Genomic DNA, 14,164 nt, shown 5'->3' with positions numbered 1-14,164 from the left:
CCATCTCTCATCATTCCCAATATTCGGATGTTGAAATATATTGTCCCAGTGTCCATGGTTTGATGTTGTAGTTTTGGTCGGCAAACTCTTCATAAGACACAAAGACATCACCCAAAATAGGCCCCAAAAGAAATCGTCTGCTGCCTATGGTTTATGATCAACGTGAGGTGTCATAAAACCCCCACATCCATCCCTATCCCCCTTTGCGGTAGAGAGAGAGAGAGCTCTGTGGAGTTTATCCACTGAAGCCTGAACTTTTGGATCCTCACAGGTGAGTCATGACACCTGATTGTCCATTCCATTTTGTCCATTTTACCTTGACCTGTCCTGTTTTTAGGATATAGTGTTTGTTAACATGTCAATGCATTTTTTATTTCATTGGGAACCATTTAGGTTAGGCTATTTGATTTGAGAAACGTGCATGATGTAAAAAAGTGTCCATCTCGTTACATTGTACATGTCATCTATATCTGCTACATGATTTATGTAAGATAATTTTTTTACGGGAACGTTGGTGTAGCGCACCAGCGATGAATCTCTCCAACAGCACCTTGGAGAGGCGCACTGGGAATGGACAAGCAAAACATTTTGAGCCAGTCGTCACTGCTTATCACAAGGGCAGATTCAGCGCTCACCTTAAAAGCCCAAATGCCAATTTTTGAGATAAATTGTTATTGTTTTTGGGCAGAATTATGTGAGGTTTTATGTGTTGTTGGAGGTGCGTCTTAAACAGTTTAGCTTGTCAATCTGCCGCCATAGGCAGCCGACTAATCCTGACCAATGGGCAGGCCGGCCATGTTCACAGAGATTAAGTGGCCCCTACGTGTGGGGAATCTGATTGGTTGTTTACTACACACCTCCTTGTGATTGGTGGATTGTAACTCACCACGGCCAAAACTTGGTCTGCATGGCTAGTGGCTAATGTTAGCCAGCATCTAACTCAGAATAGATTCTCCATATGACATTGAGAAAGAGTGTATTGTGGGTAGTTTTTAAGAGAAGTTAATAAATATGTAAAAACACAAACATAACTGTGTTTGGATATAGTTATAGGTAAACAGATCGTGACTACAACTAAGTTACTTCCGAGAGGCTCCCGAGTTGCACAGCAGTCTAAAGCAGTCTAAGCATCACTATGGACCCTGGTTCGATCCCAGGCTGTATCCCAACCGGCCGTGATCAGGAGTCCAATAGGGCGGTGCACAATTGGCCAAGCGTAGTCCAGGTTAGGCTGGGATAGGCCGTCATTTTAAAATAAGAATTTGTTCTTAACTCAGTTGCCTAGTTAAATAAAGGTTAAATAAAAATTGTAAAAACGTAATCTTTGACCACACTGTGTTGTTACTTTGCTGAGTAAAAACTCTTTAATAGAATAGAATGTTACAAGGTGTATCGTCGTAGTGAGGAGACCAAAGTGCAGTGTGATGTGAATACATCCTTTTAATGATAGATGAAAACAAACACGAAGTACACTAAACAAACAAAATGACCATGACCGCTATAAATACTGAGTGCAAACATGCAACATCACATAGACAATAACCCACGAACCACAATACAAAACAGGCTACCTAAATATGGTTCCCAATCAGAGACAACAACAAACACCTGTCACTGATTGAGAACCATATCAGGCCAAAACACATAGAAATAGACAAACTAGACATACAACATAGAATGCCCACTCATATCACACCCTGACCAAACAAAACATAGAAACAAACAATGCAAATAATGGTCAGTGTGACAGTGTATGACAACATAGTGTCACGATCGTTATATAAATAATCAGACCAAGGCGCAGCGTGAGTATAGTTCCACATTTTATTGATTGTGAAACTTCAAAAAAACAACAAAGAAATAACGAACGTGAAAATACGTAGCGCACATACAAAAACAATATCCCACATCGCAGGTGGGAAAAGGAACACAATAAGTATGATCCCCAATTAGAGGCAATGATTATCAGCTGCCGCCAATTGGGAACCATACACATACACCAACATATAAACACAATACCTAGAACCCCCCTAGTCACGCCCTGACCTAAAACACCATAGAGAACCCAGAGGACCTAAAACACCATAGAAAACTCTCTATATGTCTCTATATGTCAGGGGTATTTCAGGTTATTTCATGATCATGACATATTTATAGGGTATATGAGGGAGAGCTGATTTCAGGGGTCGAGAGGGGACGACTTTCCTGTTACCAGTGGTTTAAGGACAGACTGACACAGACAATGCACACACACACACACACACACACACACACACACACACACACACACACACACACACACACACACACACACACACACACACACACACACGGTAAATCCAGAATACGTGTTAAGCAGTGGTCAGGTTGGTAAGGATGATTGAGAGATAAGTTCTAACAGCCCGTTCATACCAAGGACAGTTACAGATACAGACCCAACTCTAGACCTCTGGGAACACCAAACCAGACATGTAATCTAAAAGCAATCACTCAATTATTCATTCACTCACTCACTCCCTCCCTCACTCGCACACATGTACACACACATTCTCTCTTTCTCTCTCTTTCTCTCACTCACTTTGTCCCCCCTATCCAACCTCTTTTATTTCTTTGTGAACCACCACCCAATCAAATCTTCTCTCTTTCGCTTTACCACTCCTTTCTGTAAACTGCTGTTGTTCCTGTCAGTGCACAGAGGCGTGTGGTCCTGCTCTATGAGACACATCTGTGTTAGAATTGATCCTCTTTCAAATACTAAATCTTAGCTTGATTGAGCTCGTCTGGCAGTGGGATAGTCCCAAAAGTACTGTACAAACCCTGTCCACCTGACAAGCTCAAACAAACGTGCGAAGAAAACAAATACTATTTGATAACAGGTCTGTTAAATCCAAGTATGTCTCTTTTGCTACAAAAAACTTGACAGAACTACATGTAATTTACAAAATAAGGATTTTTTTTTGTTTGTTACACAGCTGTGCATGGTGCAATGTTTCATCCTTGGTGTGTGTGTCCCTCTTTCTGTTATAGCATCCCCTCACAATTCCATGTCTAATGCCCCATACGTTGAACAACCCCCTGATAAGAGAATTTTGTTCTCCAGGTTCATAACTTTAATTGTGATTACTCAGTCTGCTATATCAGGATTTGTAAGATACTGATAGAAATGAAAACAGACAGAGGCCCAGTCTACCACAGTTAAATGTTTATTCATGGAACGTTCTAAAGTCAAGAATACAAAATAATTCATTTTATACACACTTCACACGCCCACACATTCACACAGCCATACACACACACACACACACACACAAACAGACGTACATACACACATACTCACACACACATTCACACAAACAGACGCACACACATGTCCTGCTACGCACACACTGTCTGTCTCACTACCCAGCCGACAGAGATAGTGACCTTGTCCTTGAGATGTACTCCCCGTTGTCACGCCCTGACCGTAGATTGCTTTATAGGTTTCTATTTTCAGTTTGGTCAGAATGTGATGTGGGTGGGTATTCTATGTTGTAGGTCTAGAATTTATTTTTCTATGTGTTTGGCCTGGTATGGCTCTCAATCAGAGGCAGTTGTCCATCGTTGTCTCTGATTGAGAGCCATACTTAGGTAGCCTGTTTTCCCATTTTGAGTTGTGGGTGATTATTTTCCTTTTCAGTGTTTTCACCATACGGGACTGTTTCGGGTTTCCTTTATTATTTTGTTTGTTTGTATTCAGTGTTCAGTTTATTAAAGGCATCATGAACATGTACCACTCTGCGCTTTGGTCCACTCCTTCTTCCACCAACAAAAATCCTTACACCCGTTCTCTTCCAAATCTCTAGTCAGGTCGGCACCAAGCTCAGACAGTCTGTGTTTAAAATACCATAAAGACATTGTTTTACCCTAATTCTGACTAGGACTACACATTTATTGATTATGATTTGATACATTCTAATCAATTCCATACAATTATATGTTTCAGGGCGGAATATTCTAATCATTAAATTAACAGACAATTCTCACCTATCACCCCCCCACAATTTTTTTTTAACAAGTGCTGTTTGTGTCACACACACAACACTCACACACACATATGCACACAGTTTGCAACAGAGTAATATAGTTTGCAGTAGCTAATGTAGTTTACATCAGTAGATGATGCAATTTATGTTAGTTTCTCTGACCCTTATACGGCCCTTATACGGCTCTGAGAGGCTTGAGGTATAGAACTCTTTCTCTGAGCTCTGTAAGGACAGGAACATAACAGGGAGACAGAACATCAAGATCGCTTAGCAGGCCTTGCTATAAAACCCGTACTGCCTTAATACCAAAATACTACTAGTAACCTGAATGGCCCATAGGGCAGGAGTCTATATCCTGTTTCTGTAGTGTGAGGCAGCTTGGACGCTAGTTTATCACAGGGCCTTACCCTAATCCATCTCCTTAATGCTGAGTGCCAAGCAGAGAGGCATTGGGGTCCAATTTTTTAAAGTATTTAATAAGACTCAGCCAGGGTTGATTCAACTGGGATAATTCTAACCCCTAACCTTCAAATCTTATTTTACCTTTATTTAACCAGGCAAGTCAGTTAAGAACAAATTCTTATTTTCAATGACGGCCTGGGAACAGTGGGTTAACTGCCTGTTCAGGGGCAGAACAACAGATTTGTACCTTGTCGGCTCGGGGGTTTGAACTCACAACCTTCCGGTTAGTAGTCCAACGCTCTAACCACTAGGCTACCCTGCCGCCCCTTAGGGCAGACACTCTTAACCACAAGGCTACTTGTCGTTACTAAGTTACCAAGTACTACTGGTTTGTTTTCAAATCAGGAGGAGCCCATCTCTTTGCGCAGCTGGTCACACTAGAGAGTCAAGTCCCTCAGCTCCTGCTACAGTTTCTGGTTTCCAACCCTAGATTCAGATGAACCTCTATGGGCCACTGCTTATACACACAGACCACCCAAACTTAAACATGTACAGTCTACACACCATACATCTAACCCCAACCCATTCCCCAAACACTCAACAAACGTATAAGCCTGCCCAGAAAACAAATGCACTGACCAGACACTACAGACCTCCTGGAGAGGGGGAGAACTGGAGTTATACCAATGTCAATATCCTCCTGGTAGTTCATCCACCTACTCCATCTCCTTCATTTTCAGCATACTAGACAGTCAGGCAGGCTCTACAGAGGAACAAGGTTTTAACCAAACAGACAACCAATTCTGGCCAAGTCTAAACCCAGGCAGTCCATTTGCCATTGCGAGAAACTAGCCTCCAATGTCCTTATTAACCCAGCAAGCAGTAAGGAAAGTTGGGCTGGGGTAACTGGGTGGGGTAGTAGCGCAGTGTTACATTTCCATTCCCCCTCCCAGCTCCTGTGGGCTGCAGAAGATAGCTGAGCTGCTTGATCTGGGGCAGCTAGGAGCTGCAGAAGGAGCCCTTGTTCTTATTATAGAGCTGGTGGCCAAAAACGACAGGCTGGAGACACGTTAACGGTAACTCCTGACCCTCCTTTTAGCTAACCCAGATCAGGTGACAGACCAGGAGAAGTCCCAATTGGCACCCTATTCGTACATAGTGCACTAATTTTAACCAGGGCCCATACGGCTCTGGTCAAAAGGGGTGCACTAGGGTATAGAGTGCCATTTGGGATTGACACCAGCTCTAAAGCAGCCTAACACTCAGACTCATAGACCAGAGAGAGTGTTTTTTTTCCCCCAGTGGCTTGGAGTGGGTACGGTTTAAGTTGAGGTCTACTTGTGGTTTACTTATGATCTGGTTGAAGGTATATGATGGCATGTCCGAAAGTTACTTTGTTACCATCTAGCTCTGGTATGAAATGTTGCAATAACTCCATACTAATATCAGGTCTCTCTCACTCTCCCTCCCACCCCCGTTCCCCCACCATCTCACTCTAGCACTCCCTTTTTCGGCAACCAGAATGCATGACGTCATTTGGGAACAGCTTTCACATGCAGTGGGGTAACGGTGTGCGTGCGTGTGTGCGTGTGAGTGTGATGAGAAGCCGTCTGTGCCCACCAATCCTATTAACAGATGTATCTCGTGCAGTCAGTCATTGGCTGAGATCTCGAACTGTGATTTCTCCTGTCACGATTTTCGGTGTTCGTCTCACAATCGCGGACAAGGTGCTGACACCGCGCATTGCAGACCGTCCACACTGGAATACGCACTCCAGGAGTGGAACTAAAGAAGAAAAAGGCATTTTGTTTGTCAATTTTTATTGTCGGGTAAAGACGGCGGAGGAATAGAGCAGGATTTTACCAGCGGGGTGTTGGAGCTGCAGCAGCCGTGTTTCAGATCTCTTTGAGCGGGCTAACAGCTGTAACCATGCCAGTGTTCCACACGAAGACCATCGAGGGCATCCTTGAGCCGGTGGCCCAGCAGATCTCCCACCTGGTCATTATGCACGAGGACGGGGAGGTGGACGGGAAGGCCATCCCGGATCTGACCGGGCCGGTGGCCGTGGTAAAAGCAGCGGTCAGTAACCTTGTCAGGGTAAGTGCGTCTCCCTCTCTCCTCACAACTCAGTTTGGTGTAGTGATTTTGTAATGTACTGGATGGTAATGAACCGAGAGGAGTTTGTGCAGCAGAATGAAACGGGAGTGTTGTTATTGTTTGTTGTAGTGGTAAACACTTTGTTACAGGGACAATCTAGACAGGCACTGCTGTCACTGTGGACTGGTCAAATGGGGTTAGGGCAGCATCCATTCATGTTGAATAAACCTTCATCTGTAGCAGAAAGAAGGTAGTGTAAAACAGTGTAATAGTATTGCCATAATAAATGGCATGTCATACAGTAGTGTACATTTGGAAGAATCTTATCTCTGGAAAACTGAGCTAGTAACAGAATAGCCTAACCTTTCAGCACATGTGCATGGCAGTGTACACTGTGGTGTGGTGTGTGTGTGTGGGAATGTGCATGTGCACGTGTGTGTGTCTCCCCTCTTGGAGTGAGTCTATTAGACTTGAGGATTCTGCTGGTTTCCCTCACAGGAAACAGCATTAAGAATGCCCCCTCTTTCTTTCTCTCTCTCTGTCGCTCATTTGCTCTCTCTCTCTCTCTCTCACTATTTCCTTCCCCCTCACTCTCGCTCTCTCTCCTCTGTAATAAACAGAGTAATGTCTGGTTGTTTTCAGTGAGACAGCAACAGTGGTGTAGTGTTGCCTGGAGAAGTGCATATATTCTAATTTTGCAAAATGATTCCCAAAACGGCCCTCCAAAGGAAAAATGCTCTGTGAAAAAAGTTATATGAGAAACCGTGTCATACACTCTGAATTACCTTAAATAAAAAATTCCACATTGGTAATTCACAGTCACGTCAACCCATGTTGTACTGTGCAAGTAGGCTAATTGAAGGTATATTATTGAAACAGATAAATGAGGCTGTGAACTGAGTCGGAAATACTTCGTGTTTCAGATTTGTTCATTTTTTCACATTTTTTTGCTCTCAAAGTCAGACTTTTTAATAGAAAACAAGAAATTGGATGTTGTAAGTCATAACTTGCTTAAACCTCATCAGGAGATCAATTTTGAGGTCTTGTGCAGTTACCCTTTAATTCAAGTGTGCAGGCACCTAGCTCTGTTTGTATGGTGGTGTTTCTGTAGCACATGAGAGGGAGTTTGCAAAACAAATAGCCACTGGATTGATGCAAATAATCATATCATTCTGCCTGGTAGGCATAGGCTACTCTGTGTCGAGTTTACATGTAATTTAGAAGGCTTTGGGAAAGCCTCTCCATCTACCAGATATGGTTAGGCCTATCATTAGCATCACTATACTTTACCTGTTCCTTAATTGTTTGAAATCTGAACTTTTTCTACATGTTATGAGGCATGTCTTACCTTGCTTCAATGTAGCCTATAGCCAAAATCCCACCATGGAAATGTAAAGGCAATTATTTTATAAGCACTTCCTCATATGCATTCTCCTGCTCTATTGATTTTCTTACAACTTTGGTTCATTGTGTAGCACCCAAAAGCATTATCCTAGTCATATTAGCAACCCATGATAGTTATTGCATATTTAGATCTTCCCTCTTTCTAAATTTCAAACAGATATTTCCTTCCCTTTCCATGAATCCGCTTGCATGTGCAGTGCGCATTTTAGAACAGTGTTTTCCCTTAAATTGCATTTGGAAACATTCGCGCATACACCTACTGCTATGTGCACATTTCTGCAACTAAAATGTGAAGAAATAATAGTTTATAAAAATAAATAAAGCGAGTCGCACGCATATCTACAGTTTTCTATGACAATCTCAGGCTACATTGACATTTTAACACTGTAAAATCAGGGAAAGGGAATACATTCATACATTAATTCATGTATTTTATAGCTTACAGTTTATTCGCCTTTTGTCAGCACATCTACACAAAATAATTTTCTCTGCGGTTGCGCCAGCTCATGCTTTTTTAAAGAAGTAATAGTTTACAACATTTTAAGCTAACCATTCTGATCTGTTCCATCAGCCTTATTAATTGGTATGGCGTTTACCTCCACTACACTACTTTGATACACACCATGGGGATTAAGTAGTGAATATATGCAATACCCACTGAAAAATAAATGGGCTTACGTCATATAAGTGTACCCTCCACTACACCACTGGACAGCAACACAGAGACTGGCAGAGAGCAGGCTGGGATAGTGTAATGAAGACGCTGAGGGTCGAGAAGCAGGTGCATGTGGTACGTTTAATAAAGCAACAAACATGGAACAAGACAACATAGCAGTGCACATAAACAATACTGACTGTGGAAAGAAGCTAAGGGAATTCCAGATATAGGGGAGGTAATAAATGAGGTAATGGAGTCCAGGTGTTCCTCATGATGAAGTGCAGGTGCGCGTAATGATTGGTGCCAGGTGTGTGTAATGATGGATGTCAGGACCGCTGGATAGTATACTGGCAATGTCGAACATTGGAGGGGAGGAGCTGTAGATGTGACAGAATTTGGAAAATCTATCCACAACCACCAAAATGGTGGTGAAATCGTCAGAGGAGGGGAGATCAGTAACAAAGTCATGGATAGATGAGAAGTGGAAGGAGTTTCCCTGCTGGAGTGTTAAAGGGGGATTTGGTTTGGGCACATACGGAATAGGAGTTGACATAGTGAGAGACGGCTCCACACCAACCTACGAGGACCACCCTTGAGGAGAGAGTTGAGAGAAGTGGGGACGGAGCTGGTTCCTGATGAAACAGCAGTAGATGTAAACCCCAAAACTGTTGTAATCTCTTTATGGTGGTTGGGACTGGCCATGACCTGACCACATCTACCCTCTTGACGTCCAACCTCACTCCCTGTGGGCTGATTTGGTAGCCTAGGAAGGAAACAGTCTTCTGATGAAACTGGCACTTCTCAGCCTTGACGAACAGGTGGTTAGCCAGGAGGGGTCCCAGGACTGCTCAAACTTTCAGGGTAGCCAAGTAGACCAGGATGTGTTTGATATACACAACCACCTGGCATCCGAGCATGTCCCTGAACACCTCATTATCAAAGGCCTGGAACACTGACGGAGCATTGGCTAAGCCAAATGTCATCACCAAGTAATCGTAGTGACCAGACATCGTGCTGAAAGCCGTCTTCCATTCATCCCCTTCGCGGATGAGAATGTATGCACTCTGCAGGTCCAGTTTGGTAAAGAACTGGGGCCCGCGGAGCCAACGGGAGAGGATCATTTCGTTGAGTGGGAGTAGTCGTGACAGATAGGGCTGACATTCACTTCTCTCTGGTATGTGTGTGTGTGTGTGTGGAAAGGTGTTTGTGTGCATTTGTGCCTGCCTGCGTGTGTGCATGCACACACGTGTGTATTCCAAGAAAAGTCTCAATTGGAGACACTGACACCAGAGACCTTTCCTTTTCAGCAGGGTGTTCCCAGAGTTGAGGTTTACGGCTATCTAGGGTTGAGAGCGAATCATTTATAAATGTGGTTTGTTATGGTTACAGTAATATCAGAACATATTCTAGTGCCTCATTGAGTGTAGCTCCCAGAGGCTGTGTAACCTGTTGTCACTGTCACAGTCAATGTTGACAGTGGAGATCCAGGTCAGATAGATACTGCTCTTTGCCTAATTGACAGTTATTAGGCTAAAGTGGAGTGATCAATACACTCAACTGATCCTAGGTCAGATCCAGACTATTCTATGCTTCATGGACTGTTTTTACAGTGGAGTAATAGTACACAGTTTTTAGGTCAGCTTCTACTCTTTATGCACTGTTACTACTGTGGAGAGAGGGCTCAATACATTACAAAGATCCAAGGTCAGCTAGATACTGCAACGAACCTAATTGGACAGTTATTACTGTGTGGAGTTAGTGATACATTACACTAGGATATTTAAATACCTAACGCGACAATGCTAATCCCTAACCAAATTTAAATCATAGTTCAGTTATCACAAAACTACCACTAACAGGTCCCGATCATCATCATAAAGGCTAAATATAAATTAAACAAATACCTAACGCAACAATGCTGTAAGTAGGAGGAGAGGCTGTAAGTATGCATCTTTCAAATTATTTTCCACAAATATAAAGCTCTCTGCACGTCATCGCCATTAACAGTTGAAAACATTTCAGCGAGTGAGACAGGGAAGCGTCAGCAGCAAAGTCCTATATGGCAATATTTTGAAAAGTTAAATGAGAAGGGGATGAAATGCTAACTGGAATATATGAACATGCTGTCATACATCACTGCAACGAGCCATCACATTGATGAGAAGTGGGACATGAAGTCCCATCTATTGACAACTGAGAACATGGAGGAGAGGCACACAACAGAACCTAAAATGGCCTCCCGAGTGGTGGAGTGGTCTACTAGAGTTCCTGGTTCGAGTCCAGGTTCTGTCGCAGCTGGCCACGACAGGGAAGACACATGGGGTGGCGAACAATTGGCCTAGAGTCGTCCAGGTTAGGGGAGGGTTTGGCCGGCAGGGATGTTCTTGTCCCATTGCGCACTATTGACTCCTGTGGCGGGCCAGGCACAATGCACGCTGATATGGTCGCCAGGTACAATGCCGGGTTAAGCAGGCATTGTGTCAAGAAGCAGTGCGGCTTGGCTGGGTTGCGTTTCGGAGGACACACAGTTCTCGACCTTCGCCTCTTCTGACTCCATACGGGAGTTGCAGCGATGGACTGTAACGACCAATTGGATACCACGAAATTGGCATTAATAACATCATTGCTGAGTGGGTGGGGAACAGCAGTAAGGTGAGCTGTGTCTGGTAGGTAGTCATGAGTGCAGTAGATTGAACTGCATTGCCCCCTCGTAGTCATACGCAGGACCATATCTGCATTGTGAATTCATAATATTTTTTAAAAATAAAAATAATGGTAGTTTATATATTTAAATTGTATTTTACATTTGTCACCTTACACTGACACTACCTGTCTGGAGTCGACAATTTTTGTATTTTTTTTAATTTCACCTTGATTTAACCAGGTAAGCTAGTTGATAACAAGTTCTCATTTGTAACTGCGACCTGGCCAAGATAAAGCAAAGCAGCGTGACACAGACAACAACACAGAGTTACACATGGAGTAATCAATAAACAAGCCAATAACACAATAAACAAGTCAATGACACAGTAGAAAAAATAAAGTCTATATACAGTGTGTGCAAAAGGCATGAGAAGGTAGGCAATAAATAGGCCATAGGAGCGAATAATTACAATTTAGCAGATTAACGCTGGAGTGATAAATGAGGAGATAATGATGTGCAAGTAGAGATACTGGTGTGCAAAAGAGCAGAAAAGTAAATAAAACAGTATGGGGATGAGGTAGGTAGATTGGGTGGGCTATTTACAGACGGACTATGTACAGCTGCAGCAATCGGTTAGCTACTCAAGAATGTTGATGTTTAAATTTGGTGAGGGAAATAAGAGTCTCCAACTTCAGCGATTTTTGCAATTCGTTCCAGTAACTGAGAACTGGAAGGAAAGGCGGCCAAATGGGGTGTTGGCTTTGGGGATGATCAGTGAGATATACCTGCTGGAACGTGTGCTACCGGTGGGTGTTGTTATCGTGACCAGTGAACTGAGATAAGGCGGAGCTTTACTTAGCATAGACTTATAGAGTACCTGGAGCCAGTGGGTCTGGCGACGAATATATAGCGAGGGCCAGCCGACTAGAGCATACAGGTCGCAGTGGTGGGTGGTATAAGGTGATTTGGTAACAAAACGGATGGCACTGTGATAGACTGCATCCAGTTTGATGAGTAGAGTGTTGGCAGCTATTTTGTAGATGACATCGCCGAAGTCGAGGTTCGGTTGGATAGTCAGTTTTACTTGGGTAAATTTGGCGGCGTGAGTGAAGGATGCTTTGTTGCGAAATAGAAAGCTGATTCTAGATTTGATTTTGGATTGGAGATGTTTAATATGAGTCTGGAAGGAGAGTTTACAGCCAGGCACCTAGGTATTTATAGTTGTCCACATATTCTAGGTCGGAACCCTCCAGGGTGGTGATGCTAGTCGGGCGGGCGGGTGCGGGCAGCGAACGGTTGAAAAGCATGCTTTTGGTTTTACTAGCATTTTAATTAAGAGCAGTTGGAGGCCACGGAAGGAGTGTTGTATGGCATTGAAGCTTATTTGAAGGTTAGTTAACACAGTGTCCAAGGAAGGGCCAGAAGTATACAGGATGGTGTCGTCTGCGTAGAGGTGGATCAGGGAATTGCCCGCAGCAAGAGCGACATCATTGATATATACTGAGAAAAAAGTCGGCCCGAGAATTGAACCATGTGGTACCCCCATAGAGACTGCCAGAGGTCTGGACAACATGCCCTCCACACTGAACTCTGTCTGCAAAGTAGTTGGTAAACCAGGGATTCGAAATGGTCAGTGATCTGTTTATTAACTTGGCTTTCAAAGACTTTAGATAGGCAGGACAGGATGGATATAGGTCTGTAACAGTTTGGGTCTAGGGTGTCACCCCCTTTGAAGAGGGGGATGCTGCGGCAGCTTACCAATCTTTAGGGATCTCAGACGATACGAAAGAGAGAGAGGTTAAACAGGCTGGTAATAGAGGTTGCAACAATGGCGGCGGATAGTTTTAGAAAGAGAGGGTCCAGATTGTCTAGCCCAGCTGATTTGTACGGGTCCAGGTTTTGCAGCTCTTTCAGAACATCTGCTGTCTGGATTTGGGTGAAGGAGAAGCTGGGGAGGCTTGGGCGAGTAGCTGTGGCGGAGGCGGAGCTGTTGGCTGGGGTTGGAGTAGCCAGGAGGAAGGCATGGCCAGCCATTGAGAAATGCTTGTTGAAATTTTCGATTATCATGGATTTATCAGTGGTGACCGTGTTATCTAGCCTCAGTGCAGTGGGCAGCTGGGAGGAGGTGCTCTTGTTCTCCATGGACTTTACAGTGTCCCAAAACGTTTTGGAGTTAGAGCTACAGGATGCGAATTTCTGCTTGAAAAAGCTAGCCTTTGCTTTCCTGACTGACTGCGTGTATTGGTTCCTGACTTCCCTGAACAGTTGCATATCTTGGGGACTATTCAATGCTATTGCAGTCCACCACAGGATGTTTTTGTGCTGGTCAAAGGAGTCAGGCCTGGAGTGAACCAAGGGCTATATCTGTTCTTGGCATGGTTATCTAAGATGGTGGGGAAATTACTTTTAAAGAATGACCAGGCATCCTCGACTGACGGGATGAGGTCAATATCCTTCCAGGATACCCGGGCCAAGTCGATTAGAAAGGCCTGCTCGCAGAAGTGTTTTAGGGAGCGTTTGACAGTGATGAGGGGTGGTCGTTTGACCGCGGGCCCATAGCGGACACAGGCAATGAGGCAGTGATCGCTGAGATCCTGATTGAAAACAGCAGAGGTGTATTTGGAGGGGGGAAGTTGGTCAGGATAATGTCTATGAGGGTGTCCATGTTTACGGAGTTAGGTTTGTACCTGGTGGGCTCCTTGATGATTTGTGTGAGATTGAGGGCATCTATCTTAGATTGTAGGACTGCCGGGGTGTTAAGCATATCCCAGTCTAGGTCACCTAACAGAACAAACTCTGAAGCTAGATGGGGGGCGATCAAATCACAAATGGTGTCCAGGGCACAGCTGGGAGCGGAGGGCAGTCGATAGCAGGCGGTAACAGTGAGAGACTTATTTCTGGAGAGGTTAATTTTTAAAATTAGAAGTTCAAACTGTT

At 43.9% G+C, this 14,164-nt stretch overlaps 1 protein-coding gene across 11 annotated transcripts in view; it reads left to right on the top strand.

Moving 5' to 3' along the window:
* The first annotated feature begins 5,903 nt into the window (after positions 1 to 5,903).
* Positions 5,904 to 14,164, top strand: part of LOC110502227 (vinculin) — a 59,126-nt gene continuing 50,865 nt past the window's right edge. For 5 of the 11 annotated variants that reach the window (XR_016490892.1, XR_016490891.1, XM_021580091.2 and 2 more), the window contains exon 1: positions 5,925 to 6,521. Coding sequence is in view for 6 of the 11 variants with exons in the window: in XM_021580091.2 (XP_021435766.1) it covers positions 6,354 to 6,521 (168 nt within the window). In the remaining 5 variants the exon portion in view is untranslated. Of the gene's footprint in view, positions 6,522 to 14,164 lie in introns of all 11 variants that reach the window. The other 6 variants (XM_090216594.1, XM_090216593.1, XM_021580088.2 and 3 more) reach the window with 5 other exon arrangements.

The sequence above is a fragment of the Oncorhynchus mykiss genome, chromosome 23, assembly GCF_057628025.1.
Source record: "Oncorhynchus mykiss isolate SJ-2025 chromosome 23, ASM5762802v1, whole genome shotgun sequence".
NCBI classification, from domain to species: domain Eukaryota; kingdom Metazoa; phylum Chordata; class Actinopteri; order Salmoniformes; family Salmonidae; genus Oncorhynchus; species Oncorhynchus mykiss.
This window is presented reverse-complemented; position numbering and strand designations above follow the sequence as displayed.